The sequence below is a fragment of the Propithecus coquereli genome, unplaced genomic scaffold, assembly GCF_000956105.1.
Source record: "Propithecus coquereli isolate 6110/MARCELLA unplaced genomic scaffold, Pcoq_1.0 Scaffold7, whole genome shotgun sequence".
NCBI classification, from domain to species: domain Eukaryota; kingdom Metazoa; phylum Chordata; class Mammalia; order Primates; family Indriidae; genus Propithecus; species Propithecus coquereli.
Genome location: NW_012153062.1, coordinates 6,676,790 through 6,702,990, shown reverse-complemented (window position 1 = coordinate 6,702,990; position 26,201 = coordinate 6,676,790). Strand labels below are relative to the sequence as shown.

The 26,201-nt window shown below is 34.4% G+C and overlaps 1 protein-coding gene across 1 annotated transcript in view; it reads right to left on the bottom strand.

The window, feature by feature from the left end:
• The window catches only part of EVI5 (ecotropic viral integration site 5), a 174,894-nt gene that overhangs the window by 71,552 nt on the left and 77,141 nt on the right, over positions 1 to 26,201 (bottom strand). Inside the window, exons 14-18 of the mRNA XM_012661016.1 lie at positions 17,730 to 17,864; positions 14,337 to 14,477; positions 13,056 to 13,214; positions 8,254 to 8,400; positions 6,054 to 6,149 (exon numbers count right to left, since the gene is read on the bottom strand). Of these exons, the coding sequence (XP_012516470.1) occupies positions 6,054 to 6,149; positions 8,254 to 8,400; positions 13,056 to 13,214; positions 14,337 to 14,477; positions 17,730 to 17,864 (678 nt within the window). The remainder of the gene's footprint in view (positions 1 to 6,053; positions 6,150 to 8,253; positions 8,401 to 13,055; positions 13,215 to 14,336; positions 14,478 to 17,729; positions 17,865 to 26,201) is intronic.

Sequence of the window (26,201 nt, the reverse complement as noted above, 5' to 3'; positions counted from 1 at the left end):
CTCAGACTGGTCTTGAACTCCTGAGCTCAAACAATCCGCCCGCCTCGGCCTCCCAGAGTGCTAGGATTACAGGCGTGAGCCACCGCGCCCGGCCCGTTTGATTTAGTTTTAGACTTACTGAAGACTTTTCCCTTTTGAAGGACTGAAGAGTTGGCCAAGACAATTTTTAACCTGTTTGAACCATTAAGAATTAGAAGAAGGCTACCCTATAATAAGTATAATGTTGGTGGGAAAGTAAACTAGCACAAGCACTTCGTAAAATAATTTGCTGCCTACTAAAAGTTGAAAATTTACCTACCTTACACATATACCGTTGGTGTATATGCTAGAGGGTAAGAAAGAGTAAATAAAATTACTACTAGGTTGAATAATTTTAAAAGAGATGACCCATTAATCAAGACTTGAGGTACAAAAGAAGGAAAACATTTTGGAACATACATGATTTTAAACATGCTAAATTTGAAGTGTCTGTACAACTTCCAGGTAGAACTTTTTCAGTGCCCATTAAAACTATTGTTTTACTCATTAAAAGACACAATAAAGAAAAAAACAATAACAAAAGACAAGAAATAGAGTGGGAGTAGATATCTGCAAAACATCAATATATAAATAACTACACATCCATAAGAAAAAGACAGATAACCCAATAGAAAAAATATAAACAAGAGACTTTAATAGGCACTTTACAAAAAAGGAAATCCAAGTGGCCAACCTCCTTAGTAATGAAGTAAATGTAAATTAAAAACACAATGAAACACTGTATACCACCAGATTGGCAAGAATTAAAATATGTGATGCTACTGTATGTGTGATGCTACTAAGTGTTAGGAAGGATGTGTAACAGGACTTTCACGTGCTGCTGTTGGCAGTTTAAACCACTACAAGCAATTTGGAAAATAAAGTTGAAGATCTGCATGCCCTAAACCCAGCAATTCCACACCTTAGTATACATGCTAGAGAAACTTGTGCACATGTGATCAATGTAGTGTTCAAGATTGCTCATAATCACAGCACTATTTGTAACGGTCCTAACCTAGAAATTCCCAAACATTCACCAATAGTAGAATCGATAAATATATTTGTGATATATTAAAAAAATGAAATATGTACAATAATAAAAATGATGACTTACAAAAATAATGTTGAACAAAGAAAGAGACAGAAAATATTCAGTATGACACTGAGAACTGGGAAACTGGGAAAACTAAACTGTATGGATCAGAAATGCATCCAAAGATGATATAACTATAAGGAAAAGCCTAAGAATCATTATCATAAAAGACAGGATAAGGGAGCAGGGTGTGATTGGGTACACTTCTCGAGTACAGGCAATATTCTCTATCTTGACCTTGGTAGCAGTTATATGTGCAATGTTTTTACTTGTATAATGTAGTTTTGTTTTATGAACTTCTCTGTATATTGTGCTTGACAAATTTTTTAAAAGATTTAAAAATTATTGGTAAGGGGAAACAGGTTAAGGCTGGAAATAAATTAAGATTCATTGTTGGAAAGATGGCTCTTGAAGCCATGTAAGTAAGATCCTTCATTCGGGCACAGTTTTTTAAAAGTCAAAACCTCAGATTCTCAGAGGAATACACACATCCTGATTTGATAAAGATGATTGAAAACAACAGTTAAACAAGCAGAGAGTCAAAAGTAAGTGGTGTTAGGAAAGTCAGGGGAGGAGCGAATAGAAGGAGGATGAAGTGGTCCACAACAACAAATGCAGTAAGCATAAATAGGGTAAATCCTGATAAAATATCAATAAATTTGGCAATTAGGATTCCAGTGATTGTTTTATCAAGAGCCAGTTGATGCTAACATATTCCTACTAACAGTAAAATTTTCATCACATCATATCAGTTAGAATGGCTATTATCAAAACGATGAAAGACAGCAAATACCAAAGAATATGTGGAGAAAAGGGAACTCTCACACACTGTTGGTGGGAATGTACATTAGCACAGCCATTATGGAAAAGAGTATGGATATTCCTCAAAAAATCAAAAATATTACTATCATATGATCTAACATTCCCACTACTAGCTATATATTCAAACAAAATCAGTATGTTATAGTGACAGCTGCACTCCCATGTTAATTATGTTATTCACAATAGCCAAGATACAGAACAAACAAACCTAAGTATCCATCAGTGGATAAGTGATGGATACTTAGTAAAATTGTGGTATATATACACAATAGAATACTATTCAGTATTCTAAATAGTAAAAAAGAAGGAAATTCTGCCATTTGTGACACATATGAACCTGGAGGACATTATGCTAAGTGAAATGAGCCAGGCTCAGAAAGACAAATACCACATGATCTCACATGTGGGATCTAAAAAAGCTGAACTCGTAAGTACAGAGTAGAATGGTAGTTACCAGGGGCTTGGGGGTGGGGGAGATGTTAAAAAAAAATTTCCATGCATTTTCTTTTTCATTTTTCAAAAATGATGTAATATATATTATATTTCATTTTAAAGGAAACAAGCTGTATACCAGGTTCTTCATTTAACAAATATTTCAGATTCAATGAAAAGAGTGATTTAAATTTTGCTGTTATGATTAAGATGTACAGAAATGTGGCAAATTTTAATCATTTTCTTGATATTTGAAAAGTATAGACTGAAACTAAAATTGCATATGATAGCATGATTTAAATAAATGATTGAGAACATACTATGCAGCTGGTTCATGTCTGAGGTTTTTCTGAATATGCGCACTTTGTGGAGAATATTACCAACAGAACATAAAGGATACCTTTTTATAAACACATACAAATCATAACATGTTGTGATCACTTTTGCTCCAGATCAAATGATGATGCTATAATATGTAAATGTGTAAATTAACTGAATTATAAATAGAAATTTAAGGACAAAGGAAATTTCAGGTGGGAAGAAAATTCTAGATGTTGCAGAAAAAACTGTATTGTGATGAAGTAGAATATAATCAAAAACTTTGAAAGACTTAAGATTTTAAACATAACACTTTGCCTATATAGGAAACTTACTACCTGATCACACTGCATAATAAGTAGGACATACAAAGTGACAAAACATTTATTTGCAAAGCTTTGAATTTTCTTTTGAAAACTGCTTTGACAATATAGAAATATGATAAATTGTCACCAAAAATGGACTTGGAGCACAGTCAATAAAAGAAAAAACAGGTAAGGTGGTCCAGCAAAATTAAAAGCTTTTGAGCAAAGGACAAAATCAACAGAGAGAAAAGGCAACACAAAGAACGGGAATAAATATTTGCAAACCATATATCTGATAAGAGATTCATATTGAGAATATTGAGAATATTTAAATAACTCCCACAACTCAACAAAAACAATAAACAACCTGATTTAAAATTAAGCAAAGGACTTGAACAGACATTTCTCCAAAGATGATACATAAATGACAAATAAGCACATAAAAAGATGCTCAACATTACTAGTCATTAGAAAAATGCAAATAAAAACCACAATGAGGTATCACTTCACACCTATCAGGATGGTAATTATAAAAAAAAAAATCCAGAAAATGAATAAGTGTTGGTGAGGATATGGAAACAAATGAAACCCTCATGTATTGCTGGTAGGAATATAAAATGGTGTAGCTGCTGTGGAGAGCAGTGTGGCAATCCCTCCCAAAATTAAACAGAATTACTATATGATCCATCAATTCCACCTCTAGGTATATACTCAAAAAAAGGGAGGGACTGGAACAAGCATTTGCACACGTATGTTCATAGCAGTATTATTCACGATAGCTAAAACATGGAAGCAACTCAAGTGTTCATGAATGAATGAACAAATAAGAAAATTTAGTATATACATACAATGGAGACTTAAAAATGAAGGAAATTCTGACACATGCTATGACGTAAATGAACTTTGAGAACATTATGCTAAGTGAAAAAGCCAGTCACAAAAGGACAAAAACAGTCATGCATCACTTAACAACAGGAATACATTCTGAGAAATGCATCAGGTGATTTTGTTGTGTGAACATCACAGAGTTTGCTTACACAAACCTAGATGGCACAGCCTACCACACACCCAGGTTAGATGGCATATCCTCCATGCTCCTAGGCTACAAACCTGTATAGCATGTTACTGTACTGAATACTGCAGGCAACTGTAACACAATAGTAAGTATCTGTGTATCTAAACATATCTAAATGTAGAAAACATATAGCAAAAATATGGTATAAAAGATTAAAAAATGGTACACCTGTATAGGGCACTTACCATAAATGGAGCTTGCAGGACTGGAAGTTGCTTTGGGTGAGTGAGTAAGTGGTGAGTGAATGTGAAGGTCTAGGACACTACTGTACACTACTATAGACTTTATATACGCTGTATACTTAGGCTACACTAAATTTGAAAGAAAAAAATACTTTTTTCTTCAATAATAAATTAACCTTAGCTTACCATAACTTTTTTACTTTATAAACTTAAAAAATTTTTTGTAACCTTTTGACTCCTGCAGTAACACAGCTTAAAACACAAAGACATTGTACGGCTGTACAAAACTTTTTTCTTTATATCCTTACTCTATAAGCTTTTCCTATTTTTAAATTTTTTTTTTCTTTTTAAATTTTTTTGTTAGAAACTAAGACACAAGGCCGGGCACAGTGGCTTATGCCTGTAATTGTAGCACTTTAGAAGGCAGAGGAGGGAGGATTGCTTGAGGCCAGGAGTTTGGGATCAGCCTGAGCAAAAGCAAGACCTATCTCCACAAAAAATACAAAAAATTAGCCAGGTGTGGTGGCACGCACCTGTAGTCCCAGCAATTGAGAGGCTGAGGCTTGAGCCCAAGGAGTTTGAGGTTGCTGTGAGCTATGACGATGCCACCGCAATCTAGCCCAGGCAACAGAGCAAGACCCTGTCTCAAAACAGACAGACAGACAAAAACTAAGACACAAAGACACACATTAGCCTAGCCCTACACAGGATCAGGATCATCAATATCACTGTCTTCTACCTCCATATCTTGTCCCACTGGAAGGTCTTCAGGGACATTAACATACATGGAGCTGTCATCTCCTATCAGAATGAAGCTTTCTTCTGGAATACCTCTTTAAGGACCTGCCTGAGTCTGTCTTATAGTTAACTTTTTTTAATATAAATAGAAGGAGTACACTGTAAAACAATGATAAATAATATAGTAAAAAAAAGTATACTATAGTAAATATATAAACCAATAACACAGTTTATTATCAAGTATTATGTACTGTACAAAATTGTATGTGCTATACTTTTATATGAATGAAAGTGTAATAGGTTTGCTTATACCAGCATCACCACAAACACATGAGCAATGAGATACACTACAGTGTTAAGATGGCTACTATGTCATTAGGTGATAGGAATTTTCAGCTCCATTATAATCTATGGGACCACCATCATATATACAGTCTGTCACTGAAACATGTTATATGATTCCACTTCTATGAGGTAACTAGAGCAGTCAAAGTCATGGAGACAAACTAGAATGGTAGCTGCCAGAGGCTGGGGGAAGAAGGGAAGAGGAAGTTAGGGTTTAATGGGTACAGAATTTCAGTTAGGGTAGATGAAAAAGTTCTAGAAATGGATGGAGCCCTCAAACTCCTGGGCTCAAGCAATCCTTCTGTCTCAGTCTCCCGAGTAGCTCGGACTACAGGCATGCACCACCATGCCCGGCTAATTTTTTCTATATATTTTTAGTTGTCTGGCTAATTTCTTTCTATTTTTAGTAGAGACAGGGTCTCACTCTTGCTCAGGCTGGTCTTAAACTCCTAACCTCAAGCGATCCTCCCGCCTCGGCCTCCCAGAGTGCTAGGAATACAGGTGTGAGCCACCATGCCCGGATCAGAACTATATACTAAAATGGTAAATTTTATGTTGTGTCTATTTTACAATGATTAAAAAAAATGGAGTTGGAAATGAATAAATCTTGAAAATAGAATCACAGTCATCACGATGAAGATATAAATAAGTAATTGTTCAGGTGCAGAGGAATGAATGAACTATTACATTATTTTTACATGTACATTATTATTTTTATATGGTACCTGGATTTCAAGCTCAGCAATGTGCTGTTGTAGTTCAGCCACAGCAGCTATGCTATCTGCTTCCCGGAGTCTTACAGCCATCACTTCTTCCTTGTTCTAGGGTGGCGAATAAAACAATAAACAAGGTATGTTTGGAATTCAGGTTTTTCAGATCTCAGAAAAGTAATAAAGTGCATAAACCATACATAGAATTACCTAGCAGGGTCTGAAGCAGCATTAATAATGAAACATTGTGTGCTCAATGTACACGATGAAGCAGTGAAATGTAAATATTATACCAAGTGGAATACATAAAAATTATAAATGGCCATATATCAATTCAAGTCATATTTTGCGTATAAATGAATTTGTGTGAAATTTATGAAAAAACAGCCGGGTTTCAGTGTTTTACATTTTAAAACTGAGCATCATAGACTTGCACTATTTCACCTTTAAGTGAGAACATTCAAATTCAGGTGTAGAGGGAAAATAATGTAAATATTATAAACAATATCATGACATTTTACACAAATAAAAATAAAATGATCTTTAATAATTAATTAACAATTAGTAATAAGCTATAATCATATAAAACTAAACGAAAATGAATCAGATTTATGTAATTCAAGAACTGGCTTCCTCAAAAAAGTTAGGTTTGTTCCTAAATCTTTCCAACGTAACGAGGTAAACTCCATTTAATCAGAAGGTACCAGGTGCTAGGGTGACAATTAATACATTGGTCATTCTCAGACTCTGCAAAAGGAATTACAAGACTGAATAAATCAACACACAGCTTAGACACAGGGCAATATCAGAATCAGCATCTGTAACATATTGCATAGAGGTATTAATGAATGATTAAAAATTAAATGAAATCCCACATCAGTTCCTAAAATCCTCTAATATTGTGAATCTGAACCCATTACTTAGAATAAATTCAAGGAAAACAATTATTTTCAACAGCAAAATCCCCAAAGATTTACTTCCAAAGAACATTTTACTTTGCTTAAAAGGTGCTAAGGCATTTGAGGAACAATATGAAATCCAGTAGCACTCTTACTAAAACATGTTTAAGGAAAATTAACACCAACAACGAAAAAAGATTAAATTTAGTTCTTTATTAAAGTCAGCACAGACAATTTAGCATCATAAAAATCAAATACTGGTATGACAAATCAGACTAATATAACCTCATTTAATATCATTTAATTTTTAAATTAGTCTAGTCATATCCATCAGAAGGGACTATGCTTAAGTGAGTACAAATTTCAGTACTGCCTACAGATTTCTGTCAGTGTAATTGTAACAGCCATGCATATTTATTAGGATGTAATTTCATCTCTGGATTTCAGTGACACTGATAAACCACTCGAGCTTCACTCTCGGTTTTTAATGACACCAGAATAAGTTGATGGAATTACAGCTTTATATGTGCCACTGAAAGTCTTATTTCCTATAGAATAATAAGGCTAGAATCTTTAAAGGGCATCATTCCTACTATTTCACCATAGAAAGGTGGATGTATAGTTTATTTTTAAAATCCCGTAACTTGCTGTTAGTAACCCATTTTAATGCTCAGACCTCTCTCACCACTGCTATACTATAAATTTATGTCAGGAAAAAATGTACTTGCATTCGAATACTTTCGATGCTTTTTTTTTTAAAACCTCCTAGAATTAGGAAAAACTTGTGATGCTTTTTGAATGCAAACACTTCACACACAAAAAATAAAATAAAAGCCTGATTAAAATAATAACAGATAACTTACCCATTTTTCCCAACCCACTGATTGGGAAAACACATTTCTTTTACTCTGTACTCTTCTCCAGAAAACATATATCAATATTGACTGCCTACTAATAAGATACTAACCAAAGCAGAGGAGCCCCGACATCTTTAAATTGCCATTAAATATTATAGTTTTAAAGGGCTACCAGTCAAAAGAAAAATTGTAAAGAAATACTAGTAAATGTCAATGCAGGAATTAAGTTAACCAATGAAGTAGCTGAAAACAAGGTTTCTTGCCTGAAATCCACCACAGCAGCAAGATGAGTTAATCTGGTCTGAAAGCAGCCACCAAAACAAGTTCAGGAAAAGTAGGAAGTTAAGATTGGCTTTTTCCCCCACCTTGGTCTGTTTTTAAGGTAATCATGATGAGACAAGCCCAAAAAAGGTATTATTATATTGACAAAAACATAAACCAGCTAACTGACATATTTACCTTGCACTGGATCTCTGCTTGTTTGCGCTTTGCTTCACTTAATTGAGTAAGTAGTCCTTTGTTCTGTGCAGAAAGATACTGTACCTTCTCCTGCAGGCTGATCACTTCTTGTTCTGCTCTTCGAAGATGGTTACTGTTGATCTGGTTCTAATAATCAGAAATATAAATACTCAGACTACAGATAAAAAACCTAAAAATTTTTATAAATTTTTACCTACCCATTTTATACCTCAAGATTATAAAAATGCTATTAGTTATAGGTCATTTTTATTCAACAAATAAACACTGAAAATAAGATATAAAACTCCCTTAAAAATAAACTCATCCAAAGAATACATATGGTCCACATTAGAAACTCTCATTAGAGTTCAATATACCATTTATACAAAAAATATCTGAAACTATAAGGATGCTTACTTTACATACAAGCTGAAGGTATTCCTTTCTGAAATAGGCACAGGGGTACAAAGTGGGTAGATACATGAATCATGAATTTAACTCCTCTTTCTAGTTCCCAAAAAAACCCACAAACTGATCAAAAGGTACTATCACCATTTGCTGGACTGTAAACTCCCTGGTGTCAAAAAATGTGTCATGTGTACTTGTACATGCCCCCAATGTCTAGCACAGTCTCTTCTTATGGAAAGAGACTCGTGAGTTTCTTCTCATTTTGAATTCTGGCTTTGCTATTTGACCACGAAGCAAACAAGTTAATATCTCTGAGTCTGCATTTCCTCATTTGAAAAATATATATAAAATACTTTCTATTTCTCATTTCACTGTCTTCAGAATTAAATGAAATAATATGTGTAAAAGGGCCAAATATGTAGTAAGAACTCAATAAATGTGAGCTGCTTATCATAGTATAATTACAGGACATGTTAAGAAAATACAGACCTTGAATTGACTAACATGAGGTAGTTTTCACATTCAGGCTTCAAAAAGCCTGAATCCTCTCAACCTCAAATTATTCTATCAGTGGCCTGAAAGAAACAGTAGAGACTTTCATAACCAAAACAGGTAAAATCTAACTCCTCATTTAATAGTTCTTAAACTTTGGCCAAGTTATTTAATCCCATCAAATTTCAGTACATTGGTAAAAGTATAGATGCTACTATTTGCTTTCTGAGGCTGTGCTGTGAAGATTATGAGAAAAGCTTATGAAAGGAGTCTCACACAATGCATGAAATGTTACAGATACTCAATAAAAGCTCAGTTGTTACCATTATTATACCTACTCTACCTCACTCGATGAAAATGAACCTGCCTCCAGTTTTAATGAAAAAATCTGGATCATCTAATAGTTCCAAAACTTTCTACCACTTCCAATTTTCTTCATCATTACTTTTACTTATCTTCCTGCCACAGAGAAAAAAAAAAAAAAACTCCTTTTTCTAAGACCATCTTCTCTAACTACATTACTCTGTTCTTTCTCATTTTCAATCTACAAATAATGTCTGTCTACAAAATTAAGTATATTTCTTAGCACGGCATTCAAAATGTTCCACAACCTCTTTTTACTGTCTTACCTGCTATGACCAAAACAAATAACTACACTTGAGAGGGATATACCTTTAACATAGCTGCAAAGAATTTCCACACATAAAATCCCTCCCTGTGGCCCTGAACACAAGATCATGATTCAAAATTATAAAATACACATAAAACCTAAGAATTGACCATGAGTGAGAGACAGCAGACAAAAAAGACAGCAAGAACATATTTTTAAAAACTCAAGATAGTAAAATAATTATACAGGTCTTTATATAAAACAGGTTATGTTTAAAATTACAGCATTAAAGGCACGAAAAGCAAAGAATAAGTCACTATCAAAAAACTTTCAGCAAATCTGAAAAATAATAGCAAATAAAATTTCTATAAATTCATATAGCCGCTGATATTAAAAATGCAATGACAGGGTTAAATAGGAGATTAGAGACACTGAAGAAATAATTAGCGTCCCAGAAGAAGTCATGAGACACAGAAAAGAGAATGAAGTCTAAAATATACCTAATGGGAGTTGGAGGATAAAATATTAAAAAAAAAGAGAGAGAAATATGATGACCTATAATAGTTGAAAATTTTTCACAACTAAAAAAATAAAAGATATGAATCCATAGTTCAGGAAACACAGCTAGTCCCAAATATGCAAAAAACACATCTAGGCATATCATATTAAAATTGCTAAAAATAAAGATGGAGAAAAACTTGAAGGTAACCAGAGGAAAAAAACACACTACACGTAGAGGAACAAAAATAAGAATTACAGCAGAATTATGGCTTGCATGATTTCTGAGAAGATAATGGAGTGATACAAAGTGTTGAAAGAAAAAAAACTCAATCCAGAATTTGGTACCCTGCAAATATATCTTCTAAAATTAGAGAAATAAAATATATATAGAAAATATTAGCTGGGCACGGTGGCGTATGCTGTAGTCCTAGCACTCTGGGAGGCCGAGGCGGGTGGATCGTTTGAGCTCAGGAGTTCGAGACCAGCCTGAGCAAGAGTGAGACCCCCGTCTCTACTGAAAAATAGAAAGAAATTAGCCAGACAACTAAAAATATATAGAAAAAATTAGCCAGGCATGGTGGCGTATGCTGTAGTCCCAGCTACCCGGGAGGCTGAGGCAGGAGGATCACCTGAGCCCAGGAGTTTGAGGTTGCTGTGAGCTAGGCTGACACCATGGCACTCTAGCCTGGGCAACAGAGCAAGACTCTGTCTCAAAAAAAAAAAAAAAAAAAAGTATCCATCTATATGCTGTTTCTCAGAGATATAAGCACACAGATAAACTGAAATTAAAAGGCTGGGAAAAATATAGTACAATTTAACTTATGAGTATATGTACAAAAAATCTAAAATATTAAAAACCTGAATCCAGCAATAGGAATGTGTTGTGTCTCTGTATAGGTGATCTATATCACAAATTTGTTTTTTGTATTTTGCTAACTGTACCTCGATATAACTGGTTGCTTTGCAATCCATGTATTTTGTTTTATGCATTAAAAAACATTTTGAGAAGGGGTCCATAGGCTCCAGACTACCAACAGTGTTCATGGTACAAAAAAGGATAAGGACCTTTGTACTCAAGAAACTCTTAGAGACATACACAAAGAAACACGCAAGAATGTTCAGAGTGGTACTGTTTGCAACAGCAAAAAAATATGTACACAGCAAAAGGACAGTAGCTAAATAAACCAAGATATACTCATCAGACAGACTTTTCTAAAAGTCCTTAAAATGACAGAAGTGGAATTACATGTATTAATATAAACACGGACAAATCTCTTAATTTGCATGGTGGATACATAGGTGTTTGATATAATACTCTTTAGATGACTATATACTACCACCAGTACACCACAGTGTTTTATTTATTTTTCTCAATTTCCAATAAAGTAACTTCATGGATCATCACCAGTCTAAGTACTGGCATTTAGGAACTAGTGCCTTCTACCAACCCCCTTCTAGTAAAATTCATCCAAACTCACACTTATTAGTCAGGCACAGTTCAAAATACAAATTTCTAAGGAAGCCTTTCCCCAAACCACCTAGTTGAAATTAATTTTCCCCTTCTAGTCTCCACTGCAATTTCTAACTCCCTACTTACTAGATTTCTGAATTATATTAATATAGTTTGTATGTGCCTATTTCTCAAGTCCTTTAATGGCTGAGACAGTGCTTTGTGTTTCACAAGTTCTCAAACCATGTTTGTTCAATTTGATTCATTCACCTCTACCCCTTGTGAAATAAATCCTCAACACTGGTTTCAAAACTGTATTTGCATCTTTAATATCTATACGAAGATACAATCTGATTATAAAGATAAAAGTTCCCATTATAAAACCTAGATTTCTTCTCTTCATAATCTTATAGTATCTCTTCCTGCTATTTTTAAATTATACTTTTAACAATGTAAAACAAGATATATTTATTCTAAAGAAATTACATATTTACATTATCCTGAGATTTGATCATTCTGCACACTGGAATAGAGAATGATATATGAGTTAACTATGCCCCCTACTGACTGAATAAATATTTCGAAATGAAATAACATTCACAGAGTATGTGGAATATGGTCAACACAACATACCACATAAAAACCAAATCTGCTTTTACAATGCAATAGGTTCATTAAAAGGCCTTTGCAGCTCTTAAGTATATATAAGACAGAATTTACTAGAGAAAGGGGGTACTCAAGAAGAAAGAAGGACAATTGACTACTCAGGATCACCACATTATACAACTTTAGGAAGCATCATTCACATTATAGTCTACATCTGTGGTTCTCAACTAGGGGCGATTTTGCCCCCCAGTGGACAGTGGACAATGTGTGTGGAGACATTTTTGGTCATCACAATCTGGGGTGGGAGAGACGTTACTGGCATCTAATGGGTAGAGGCAAGGAAGACGCTGCTAAACATTCTACAGTGCACAGGCCAGCTCCATAAAACAAAGGATTTTCTAACCCAAGACGTTAAAAGTGTGTTAAGGGTGAGAAATTTTGCTATATATGAATGTTCCCTCTCAAGTTGTGCAACAAGGAAACCCTATGAACTTTGCCTAATAAAGTCAAATAGTTTGACTGATTTTAACTTTGTTGAATGTGTCAAGAAGAGATTGAATCTCTAAAATCAAAGAAAACAATTTTTAGCCCTCTTCATTTGGGCTAGAAAATTGCAGTCTACACGGTTTCATATCTTCACCTTGTACCTTTATTCTAGGAATGATACGATCTACATAAACCTCTAATCTGCTGATGATACTTTTTAAAGCTCTTGGTTGGGCCTTTCCATCATACCTGTGTTTCCATTTCCCTCATCCTTTGTTTTATTTCTCTTATTTCTGCTTGTGTTTCAGCTTCTCTAAGTCGAATGGTCATCAGTTCATCTTGTAACTCATTCACAGCATTTTTCTTAGGTGAGTCTTTCCATCTCCCAGTAGTACGAGCTAAGTGGCGCTAAAGCATAAAAAATTATATTGCAACAAATACTATCAGTATCAAAATAAGAGCTAACCTTACTGAGCACTTATTTCAGGCCTGCTACTCTATTAAGCAGTTTTCACACATTATTTTATTTAATGCCCAGAAAAATGCCCAGTATATTTATTACCTTTGTTTTACAGTAAGAAAATGGACATTGTGATTAAGTAATGTCAGGAGGGTCATATAGCCAGCAAGTGTCAGATCTTGGATATAAACTCAAACACAGTTAAAACATTTTTTCTCTATATACTGTGGATTCATTCTTGTAAAGAATACAATTTTTACTCTAATTTCTTTTATGAGAGATTTTTCATATTATCCTCAATAAAATCCCAAGAAAATATAAAAAATAGGGCCATTCATTGTGGAAGAAATATCAGAAGTTAAAGGCAATGTTCTTCTAAACATCTGTGGTGAAGGACCAAATTTTGTTTTTAAATTTTCAGTTTATTGCAGCCATACTTCTACAAAACACTTTTTTTTTTAAAAAAGCCATGGCAACATCAAGAACCAACTTCAGTCCATGCTAGATATACCCTCTCTCTCCACCCCAAGTCAAACCAAGATCACTATTCTGAAACTATGTGTAATTTTTCATTCTTCCCCCCCTTCTGTCTTATAGATTATTGCATTTTGTTCCTTGTCAATAATTTCCCTCATATGCGAATAAATTTGTGGGTGTATAACTAGACAAATGTCATTTATTTTGCAAGATAACCAATTTCAAAAGAAGTCACAAGTTTATATTGTTATCCGTCTCATGTTTCACACTATCCACGGATTTAACATCAATAAGAAAAAATATGTACTATATAAAAAGAATACTTTCTTACAGTTTTTTAGAAAGTTATATTGTGAACAACAGATGCTACAAAAATAACTGTATTTCTATTTTATATTTCATCATAAAAATTAAAAAGGGAGAAACAGCATAAATGTATTCTGAATTTACAAATGCTCTAAATTTTGACACTAAACAGGGTCTTTCTCAAACTCAGTTCCTACTGTTGGTTATCAGCTACTTTGAACTCTCACAAATTGGGTATTTGGGTTTTACTCTCTTTTTTAAAAAGCACACAAAATATATTGACCTACCTGCCAGTGTTCCTCTAAGTCTTTGACTTGCTGTCTAAGTTCTTTCAAACCCATAATTGCTTCTGCTTCTCTCAGTTTCACAGCAATGAGTTCTTCCTGAAGCCTTGCAATGTTATTCTCATCAGGAAAGGAGTTGTTCCTCTAAAGCAAGAGAAAATTTAATCTGGGATTTTAAAATTTAAGAAATAAAATAACATACAGCACACTTAAGGTCTGGGTCCAGTGGCTCACGCTTATAATCCTAGCACTCTGGGAGGCTGAGGCAGGAGGATCGCTTGAGCTGAGGAGTTTGAGGTTGTAGTGAGATACAATAACACCACTGCACTCTAGCCAGGGCGACAGAGCAAGACTCTGTCTCAAAAAAGAGAAGTCTATTTTTCTATCTATCTCACACTTAAGAGCTATTTTGTCCCAAACTTAATTGTTATACAGTTTTTTTGAAATATAATTTGTAAACCATAAAACTCACCCCTTTAAAATATACAAGCCAGTGGTTTTTAGAGTGTTCACAGGGTTGTTTAACTATTGCCATGATCTAATTTCAGAATATTTTTATCACCCAAAAAAGAAACTCTATCCATCAGCAGGCATTCTACATTCCCCACCTCCCCAGTCCCTGACAACCACTAATCTACTTCCTATCTCTATGAGTTTACCTATTCTGGATATGTCATACAAATGGAATCATACATATTGGTGGCTTTTTGTGACTACCTTATTTCCCTTAGCACAATGTTTTCAAAATCCATCCCTTTTTTATTGACAAATAATATTCCATTGTATAGATATGCCACATTTATCCATTCATCAGTTAATAGAAACTTGGGTTGTTTCCACTTTCTGATTACTATGAATAATGCTGCTATGTGAACACTGGTGTAAAAGTTTTCATGGGACTTAACATTTTCAATTATCTTAAGTATATACTTAGAAGCAGAACTGCTGGCTCAGATGATAATTATTCTACAATTAATTTTTAAGAAATTACCATACTTTTCCAAAGTAGCTGCACTGCTTTACATTTCCACCAGCAATGTATGAGGGTAACTGTACTTAATTTTGAGGCCACAGAAAGTCTAACTTGGCTGGGTGTGGTGGCTCACGCCTGTAATCCTAGCACTCTGGGAGGCTGAAGCGGTGGATTGCTCAAGGTCAGGAGTTCGAGACCAGCCTGAACAAGAGCGAGATCCCGTCTCTACTAAAAAAAAAAAAAAAAAAAAAAAAAAAAAATAGAAAGAAATTAGCTGGACAACTAAAAATATATATAGAAAAAAATCAGCCGGGCATGGTGGCGCATGCCTGTAGTCCCTGCTACTCGGGAGGCTGAGGCAGTAGGATTGCTTGAGCCCAAGAGTTTGAGGTTGCTGTGAGCTAGGCTGACGCCAAGGCACTCCAGCCCGGGCAACAGAGCGAGATTCTGTCTCAAAAAGAAAATTAATTAATTAATTAATTAAAAAAAAAAAAGGAAGTCTAACTGTGCCTTGTTAATAAAATACTAATGAGAGTTATGGAGCAACAGATTAAAAATGTTTTTCAACACGGTCAGAAACTTACTAACCTCTGATGAGGACTCCAAATAAAAGCATGAATGTCATTTACATTTTAAAGATTTATAAAAATAGTACAAAAAATTTTTGTTGTATTTTCTCAGCATATCATCTTGGAAAAGGGTGTCAAATCTCTGTGTATCAGTTACTATTTACATCAAAAGTCAAGAAACTAACACCAAGGTGATCTAAATATTTGCTTCATGGATATAAGATTTAGATCAATCTCCTACCATACTATTAATAAAAGACCCACCTAGGATATAGGGTAGCCAGGACCAAACTGCTTTGGAGAGTTACCGAGAGAGAGTTACCTAAAGATCCAAAATTAGGCCTTAGGGAAAGCTCCTGGGTAAATTGAGGTACGATTGAGATTTCAAGGCCTGATACATTCTTAAAATGGACTTTAAATATTTTCCCAATTGCAAACCAAAAATTTACTGCTTATGCATTAAAAAGACTGCTAGAAGGAAAGCAAAAGAGGATGCTGCACCAAAAAATGAACCATAGGAAGTATGCGACCTTCCAACTTCCTTTCTACTCTATAATGTGAATACCAACACAGTCACTTAAGAAATCCATTTTTAGGCGTGGTGCAGTGGCTGATGCCTATAATCCTAGCACTCTGGGAGGCCAAGGCGGAGGACCCCTTCAGATCAGGAGTTCGACACCAGCCTGAGCAAGAGTGAGACCCCGTCTCTACTAAAAATAGAAAAAATTAGCTAGGCGTGGTGGTGTACTGCATACTGCACCCATAGTCCCAGCTACTCAGGAGGCTGAGGCAGGAGGATCCTTGAGTCCAGGAGTTTGAGGTTGGTGAGCCATGGCACTCTAGCCCAGGTGACAGAGCAAGACTCTGTCTCCAAAAAAAGAAATCCATTTTTAAACTGAACTGAACCTAAGTACACTTCTTTTTAACAAATATTCAAAATCTTTGTAACTGTAAGACACAGATTCTCATCTAAATCATGAAGTCCAGAATACTTAGAGACCAAATATTCTGTTAAGTATTTCTTTCAGCATTCTTGCTGGCTTTCTTCTCAACAAACCAGAGAATAAATTTTCCAGAAACAATAGAGAAAGAGCAAGTAGATTTCTAGCAAAAATTGTTCTGTTAAGAACAACGGAGACTGTTACGTCCATTATCTATGAGCCTTTTTGATTCAATAGCTAGATATTAACCTAGGGATAAAAAGGAACAAATTCAACATAGAGCCTAGATTATCAGTAATTTTATAGATGTGAAAAAAAGAGATTCGGAGTTTGTGATCTAGAACACAGACTCCCAAACCTGAGGGTGGTAAGAAACCTAAAAGTTTTTCTATTCCTGCTGCTTATTTAATTCTTGATGTTCTTTAATATCCCTGAAAAGAGGTAAGTTAGCTTCTATAAGCACACCTCAGGCTAAGGGGAACATCCTATACATCCTGAAGTAACTTAGTCTAGCTTGGGCAGTTGTAACAATTACCGTCAGATAAAATTTTCCATTAAATGTCTATGTGTTAGTTCTATTCTATCTCTTCCACATGAAGACAATAGTTAATTTCTGACTCCTAAGTTTCTCTTTTGCAACACTTAAATATTCTTCCTATGAAAATTATCCTGGTTGTTTTCCTCTAAGAGGGCTCTGATCTCCATTTTTATCCTTAAATATTGGGCCTTGATTAGTATGACAGCAACAAAAAGTGGCAATCTTAAAAATCGTTTTTTTCCTTTTCTCTCTTAGTAACTAATATGTAAAGTTTCTAACATGCAAAAACACCAAGTCCAATTTAATTGCTCAATAAGTACTTAACGAATATCTGTCACATCTCCCCTGCAATTTGGGACTGATAGCATTTCTTACCTTCTCTATATCCAGGACTTTATCCTGCATCTCCTTTAGTGCACACTGAGACTCAGCTTCACTCAGTCGGGCTTCGACCAATTCCTTCTCTAGCTGTAGCACAAAATCTTCACTGTAGTTGGAACTGCATTTATGCTGAAGGTTATAAACATATATTGAAATTTCGTGGAAGTATAAATACATGCATACAGTAGAAATAATGTAGTTATATAATACAGTTATTAAGGGCAAATAAAGATGAAAATTTCCATTTACCCAGTATTCCCAGCATATCTCCTCTAATTAAGTTTTCACTGAATAAAAAAGCCCATTTTGATATCCATAAAAATGACATTATTGGGTTTTGGTAACTAGTTATTAAACTGATCAAACCCAATTAATGTAAGATAAATATCTCCTTTTATCTGTCCTATCCATCCAGATATTAAGAATTTGTTCTGACTCTATAGACCTACACTGTATTATAGGGTAGCCATTAGCCACATGTGACTCTTGAGCACTTGAAATGTGGCTAATATAAATTAAAACATGTTGTAAGTAAAAAATACAAACTGGATTTCAAAGACTTAATAAGAAATTAAAAGATAAACGTCTCAATGATTTTTATATTGGTTACACGTTAAAATAATACTTTGAATATACTGAGGTAAACAAAAAATATTAATTTTACTTTACTCCGTTTAATGTGGCTACTAGAAAATTTTAAATTGATTGTGACTCACATTTTACTGCTGTTGGACAACACTGTTGTAGACTACAGAAGACAAGTAAACATTTACTGAAAATTCTATTTTAATCTAATGGAAATAAAAAGAGGGTAACCACAATAACGTGAACCATCCTAAATCCCAACACACAAAATTGTATTTTCCCTTAGAAATGGAGATTTCTTTAAAAGTTATGCATGGAAATGATTGTTGGAAACAGAGAAAAAGCAGATGCTGCACAAAGAAATTAACTATAAAACATTCCCATTTCCTTTCCTACTCTACAACGTGAATACCAATGCAGACACTTAAATCTTTCTGAAGCCAGTTTCCATACAAAAACTTTTGTACAAAAGCAAAAAGATATCTAATTCCTCATTATAAAAGACTTCATAAAATAAATTGTCTATCACTTCACGTTAAATTCATGTAGTAAATAAAAAGTGGCAACTCAAAATTTCAAAATAAAGTTATAGAGAATAAACCTTAAGAATTCTAAAAGAAGATGTTGGGAAGACCCTTTCAGACATCAGCCTAGGCAAGGAATTCTTGAAGAAGAACCCCAAAGCAATCACTGCAGCAACAAAAATAAATAAATGAGATCTAATCAAATTAAAAAGCTTCTGCACTGCCAAGGAAACTATCATTAGAGTGAATAGACAGCCCACAGAATGGGAGAAAATATTTGCTCTCCACACATCTGATAAAGGGCTGATAACCGGAACCTATCTAGAACTCAAAAAAATCACCAAGAAAAAATCAAACAACCCCATCAACAAATGGGCAAAGAAAATGAACAGAAACTTTTCAAAATAAGACAGAATAATGGCCAGCAAACATATAAAAAAATGCTCAACATCTCTAACCATTAGAGAAATGCAAATCAAAACCACAATGAGATATCACCTAACCCCAGTGAGATTGGCCTATATCAAAAAATTCCAAAACATCCTTTTGCTGGCGAGGATGCGGAGAGACAGGAACACTCTTACACTGCTTGCTGGGACTGCAAATTAGTGCAACCGCTGTGGAAAAGAATTTGGAGATACCTCGGAGAGCTAAAAATAGAAATACCATTCGATCCAGCAATAGCACTATTAGGCATCTACCCAAAAGAGCACAAAACATTCTACGATAAAGACATCTGCACCCGAATGTTTATGGCAGCACAATTCACTATTGCAAGAATGTGGAAACAACCCAAGTGCCCGTCAATCCATGAGTGGATTATTAAAATTTGGTATATGTATGCAATGGAATATTACTCAATCATCAGAAATGACAGTGATCTAGAACCTCTTATACTTTCCTGGATTAAACTTAAGCCCATTATCCAAAGTGAGGCACCACAAGTTTGGAAGAATGGGCTCCACTTGTACTCGCCATCAAATTGGTACTAACTGATCAACACTAGGGTGATCACATGGCAGTAATACTCTCCAAGGATTAGGGGGATTGGCGGGGGTAAACCCGAAACTACAGGACACGGGGAGTATTGTAGGGGGGAAGGGCATGCCTTTAACCCTTGCTTGGGTGAGGCAAAGACATAAAGTGTAACCATAATGTGTGTACCCTCATAATACCCTGAAATAAAAAAAAAAAAGTTATAGAGAATAATCTTCTACTGACCTAGCATGTATAAAGAATGGTTATTTTTATACTCTTTAATACATTAGGAACAAAACAGAAGTCCAATTAAAACTGTATTAAAAATGACTAAATGCTCAATTAAAACATATGGTATTCTCCTGTCCCAGTTACCCAAAGAGATGTACAAATGAGGACTTTTTAATTCAATGCATTATACATTATTTCTCCTAGTAATTTTGATACCATTAAAAAACAATATTTCAATACAAGATGTGCATGTGCAACAGGTATATCACCTTAGCAAATACTTACCTTATCAAATAGGAAAAAGCAGTCTTTTGCAATGACCACCCCCAAACTGGAGCTGCCATTATTTATTTCTTTAGATTATAGTTATTTTATGGGTACTACTAGAATTTTTTGCCCTTAACCTAAAGCCCTGGCAGCAGGTGGGAAACCTGAGGCCTCAAGGCTAGATGTGACCCTCCAGATCCCCAAGTGTGGCCCCTTGACTGAATCCAAAACTTACAGAACAAATCCCTTTACTAAAACGATCCAGGAGCATCCAAAAAGCCACATGTGGCCCCAAGGCTGCAGGTTCCCCACCCTTAATTGGGGACAAATTTTTATCAATAAAATTTACAAAAAGCTGAAATGCTTTGATTAACAAGTCATTCTGGATAATGAGTATCTTATTTTTTTTAATACAGCAAAACATTATTTTAGCCTTCTGGATTAAAATAATTCTAAATGTATTAAGTAATTTTTCTTGTCACTGCAGGGTTTACAGAACATTAATTCCTAATTCTCAGGTCATCATGATGATCAATTAACACACTGCAAATGACACAGGGTCTAAAGAATATAGACTATTTCTAGTGGTATAACAAAAAAAACAAACTGTACCTTCTTAGGTTTTTAATGTCTGGTTTAATACTCTTATTTTTTCCTCTGTTGTCATTTTCCGTAACTTTCAATCCTACTTTTATCTTGGTTCTCTGGTCTTAGTGTTTATTATTTTTGCCTATGATTAGGCACTTGCTTCACTTTCTCTAGCAATAATTTCTATTCTTTTGAGTCACAGATTCTTTGGGAATCATATAAAGGACACACAACTCTTTCTGAAAAAAATTATATTCACAAAAGCTTTATATATAATTTCAGACCTCCTTGAAGCTTCCATATACCCCAAGTTAGGAATGTCTGCTCCTACAAGGTACTCCCTTTAATTACCTGGCTATTTATATCATCATTAATTCTACATAAGAGACCATACTGGATCTCTAATACCAAGTATGAACATTCTCAGAAGCTCTAGTTTCTGACTGCTTGTCTTTACCACACAAATGTTCTACGTTCAAATCAAACTCAATTCAGAGGCTGATCATCATCTTCCCCAAACCAATTCCTTTCTTTGATTTCTCTATTTGGCACTGGCCTAAAATCCCTCACATGGCCCCTCAGTGTTGCTGCCTGTCACGGAACAAAAAGATTTTTTTTTGCTGTAGAATCTTTCCCTCATCATTCTTTCTTTTTCATTTCTCACCATTACCCTAGTAACTGACCTCCGCATTGCCATAGTAACCCACGGTGTATGCTGGCACCAGAGCTCCCTAAAGCACCACTTTCAATCACATAATTCCTTAAATCAAAAACTTGTAATTGTCCTCTATTGTTCAAGGGATAAATTTTAAACTCCATAGCTTACAAGTGTTACTTCTCCTTTTGTACTTCCTATTTGTTCCTCAACTACTGCAATCTAGCTTTCGTTCTCATCCTTTGATAAAACTGCTTTAATCATTAACAATATCAGTACTCAGTAACAGTATAAAAACCCAGTGGAAAGCTTTTATTCAGCTCTTGCCTCCACTGGATAGTCTATGACAGCTAACACAACCGGACACCCTCACTTAAAACTCTCACCTCCCTTAGATTCTGAGGCACCACTCTCTTGTCATTCTCTTGCCTATTTTCTCTGTCTCCTCTGCAAATTCTACTACTTCAAACAGCTATGTGTATGTATGTGTATTTGTGTACGTGTGTATGTGTGTGTATCAATCAGTAGTCCACAGGGTTTCATCACTGTGTTTCTCTCTCTGAATCTTTCCTTTTTTCTCATTTTACAGATTCAATCTACATGATTTCATGTACTGTCTATACAGTCTCTAAGTATAGGCAGTATTGGATATTGTCTGTATCTATCATGTATTGTGTATATTGATAATGGATGAAATCACCAAAGAATAATCTATAAAATAGTAAAAAGGGGAAGGTGGAGAAAAAGGGAGACAGGAAGAGAGACAGAGGTCATACAATGATGGAACCCTAGGGAATACAGATAGATATAGACAAATAAGTAAGTCAGTGATGACCTTCGAATCCGTATTTCCAGCCCAAGACTTTATACTAAGCTACAAATCCACATTTACAGCTTCCTACTGGTCAATTCCAAGCAGTAGTCTCATATTAACTTCACATTCAACATGTCAAAACTGAACTCCCCATCTTTTCTTCCTCACATATTTACTGTTCTGCTAAGGACACCACCATATAACAACTGACCAAATCAAAATCTCCCTTCTATTCAACCTGTACCATTCAATCACAAAATTTTAGTAATTTGTCTTACAGATACCTCATAAATTTGTCTGCTCCTCTCCACCCTCACTGTCATTATCTTTTGGACTTTTGTCCAAATATACCCCTTCTTAACTGCTGTAGCATTTATTGTGGGCATTATTATTTAACATTTTATGTTACCTCTCCGATTAAATTGTAATGAATAGAGACAGTTTTATAATTCCACAATCTGGATGAAGTATGTTCTGACCTTACTGTTTTGAGCTTGAGGAAGTTTTGATTCCATGCTTATTAATACAAACATGCTAATGAAAAGTATACAAGCGTTGATACACTTTAATATTACATTCAGAATGAATCTAACTCCATGAAGCCAATTTCACTCCATCCTCAATTTCTGAAAACAACAATTAGCCCTGTCCAATTATATCCATATCCATTTTTACTGGACAAAAAATATTTTTATTAGGCTCAATTCTTAACTCAGTAAATTTTCCAATTAGTTTAAATTTATTGACTAGAGGTTTTACTGTTTTTGTTCCATTTCAAATTTGTCCCACTAGAACTTGTGCAGTTGAATTTTCTTTTTTGAACATTATTTCTACTATTCCTAACATTCCCTGTTGAAACTTTTGCAAATCTAAATTTGGTCAGGAAGGTGATACTTCTGTCAAGGTTTAGTCTATTAAAATGTTTATCATGTCATTTTTGCTCTGTTTCAGTTTTGGGTTTTATTATTGGCAGTCTATGCCATTGGCTGAGCAAACTGGAGAATTGTGATAATGGAATAATGTTAATACTACTCTTAATAGAGCTATCATTTATTGAGCACTTACTATGTGCTGGGTATTGTTCTAGAGTATCAACTCACTAAGTTTCAACACCCCTTTACTATCATTACCTCCATTATACATAGGACAAACTGTAGGACAAAGAGATTAAATAACTTGCCCAGGAACACACAACCAATGAGTGGCAGAATTCATACCTAAATGTCAATGTGAAAAGATGCCACTGTGGACTATAAACTACCTGAAGCTAGCCACTACAGTTTCAATTTTTTTTATTCTCCATAGAAAAAAAAAAAAGTTTTATACACATATTTTAATGTTTATGACAATAACGACAATGGGAATAGCAGCTAACATTGACTGTGTGCTTACTATGTATTGAATACATGCTAAGCACTTTATATCCTCAATTAACCTTTACCATAACTACTACATTACTAATAAGGAAACTAATGAGGTTCAACAAGGTCAAATAGCCTGACAGTGCTGTTAACTGAGAGCATGGATTACAGAGCCCATGTTCCAATGTTAAGCACCAAAATGAAGAGCTTAAATATATTGTTTGAATATATACTATTCTAAGAATTAATGGTGTAAAAGCAAAAAAATCTAAGCTTCTTAAAAAACTAAGCATCTAGGTCAAGTCTCATATAATGTTCTTGTATTAAGAAATTCCTAGAAGAGTACATTTCATACTCAAATTAGTAACTAGGACAGATATATGATTTGTTTTGCCAAATGAATAGGTCCCCAATTATGATGGCTGATAGTTTCAGCAAGAGGACCGTTTATTTAAAAGTGTAAAAATAGGGAGCTAGGTGTGGTGGCTCACACCTATAATTCCATAACTTTGGGAGGCTGAGGCAGGAGGATTGCTTGAGTCCAGGAGTTTGAGACCAGCCTGGGCAACACAGTAAGATCATGTCTCTACAAAAAAAATTTTTTTAAGTGTATAAATAATAAATGACTTTCCTACACTTATATCAAGTTAATTTATGTCAACAAATCTTGTAATCCCAGCAATCCCATTCCAATGAAACTGACAAATTTTTTTTAGTAAGTGGAGACTGCTTTTTCAATCCCATGTACTTTTCTGGTGTTGCAGAAGTTACAGAGGTAAAGATAAGTTAGAAAGGCCTTAGTAATCTTGTTTGCTTGTGTCTTGAGTCAAAAAAAAAATTCTCACGTTCAATGTCTGAAGGATGTGTGAGTGATATAGTGAAAACAAATATTTGTATTTGGGGAAATTTCTTGTATTAAGTGAAAAAAATCAAAATTGGAAAATGGACTGTCTATACAGATGTGTCAAACAATGTCTGAATATGATTATATATTAAGCTCCTAAATAAGTTCAAAACATGATATATATATGTTCTTTTCAGGAACCCATATGTTTCATGGAACCCTTACTCTTCTCTTTTGTAGTATTTATCACAACTCTAATTTAAAAAATAACTAATCATGAGATTAATTTTTAAAATGTGTATCCCTCCATATACTTCACAAGCAATGCCAGAGACAGTGTGATTTACTACTGTATAAACAGAATCAACAGTGCTTTTCATAGGTAGGTGAGCAAACAGTATTTGCTGAATGAATTAGCTAGTTAACTCTGGGTTTAACACCAAAACCCTTGTATTATATAATTTATGTTAAACATGGGGAGTGGGAGTTGAATGCTGCAAAAATAATCTATAAAACTGATAGCTAAAACTATTTTTTACTCAAATGCCCATCTAGCAATCTTGAACCACTTTTCAAAAAAATAATAACACAATGTTTTTGTTCCAAAAATAAACAAAATTTATAAGTGTGGAAAGATGGTACATTTGTACTGTCCCATTCAAAAGCATATGAAAATAAAAACATTACTGTATAAGTACTCCAAAACGGGTTTCTATTCCACAAAATTATAGCAGAAAAAATAATATAAAAGTCTTACCTTGCTCTCCCTCGACACATGACCCCAAAAAGATGGTGGTAATCCTTCCTACCATGTATGTTCTAAACAGCATTAAAAAAAAAATCCAAGCACTATGGATGCAGTATTTAAAGATTTCTACACTAACTCAGTTGAAAAACAAATATCATTTTCATGATTTGTGCCCAATATCTGAAAAATTAAATATATCCTCTTAGATGTTTACCTCTGATTATTTATATTCTCTTAATTGCAAGATTTTTTTTGTTAATGCTGAAGAAAATGTCAAGAAAACAATTACTCCCATTCAAGTCATCTCTCATTTATTATTTAAGCTGGAAGGAAAATATGATTACATATGAATGCAAAATATTTGATCTTTAGACTGAGGTCAAAATTTGTTTTGGAAGAAAACCTCTGTCCATATTTATAGGCATACTGACCAACAGCTTAAGAGTTTGCCAAATTAAATGTGTAAAGTCATCTAGCTATCTTGGATTTTTAGAAAGACTTATATCAACTAGCTTCCACTGTCATAAAGAAAAAGAAACCCACCAAGTAAATCAGGTGTGGGCAATTCTAAACACATTTTCTAAAATAAATTATCTGGAAGAATTTACAACTTCTAGTGACAAATAGGCAGTTTTTATTTTATTAACATTTATTCATGTGTTTAATCTAGGTAAGATTGGTTTATATTCCTCATATCAAATTCTTGGTTCTTAAAAGTATTACAAAATTCATTATCTCTCTAGAATTACAAAAAAGGGAGGGAAGGTGAGAAGAAATCTTGTCTAGTCTCCCCTTAAGTACTCCCTAGTATAAAGGTCCAAAGAACTTCAAAAGGCACTCATTTCAGCATATACCAACTTTAACTAGTAAA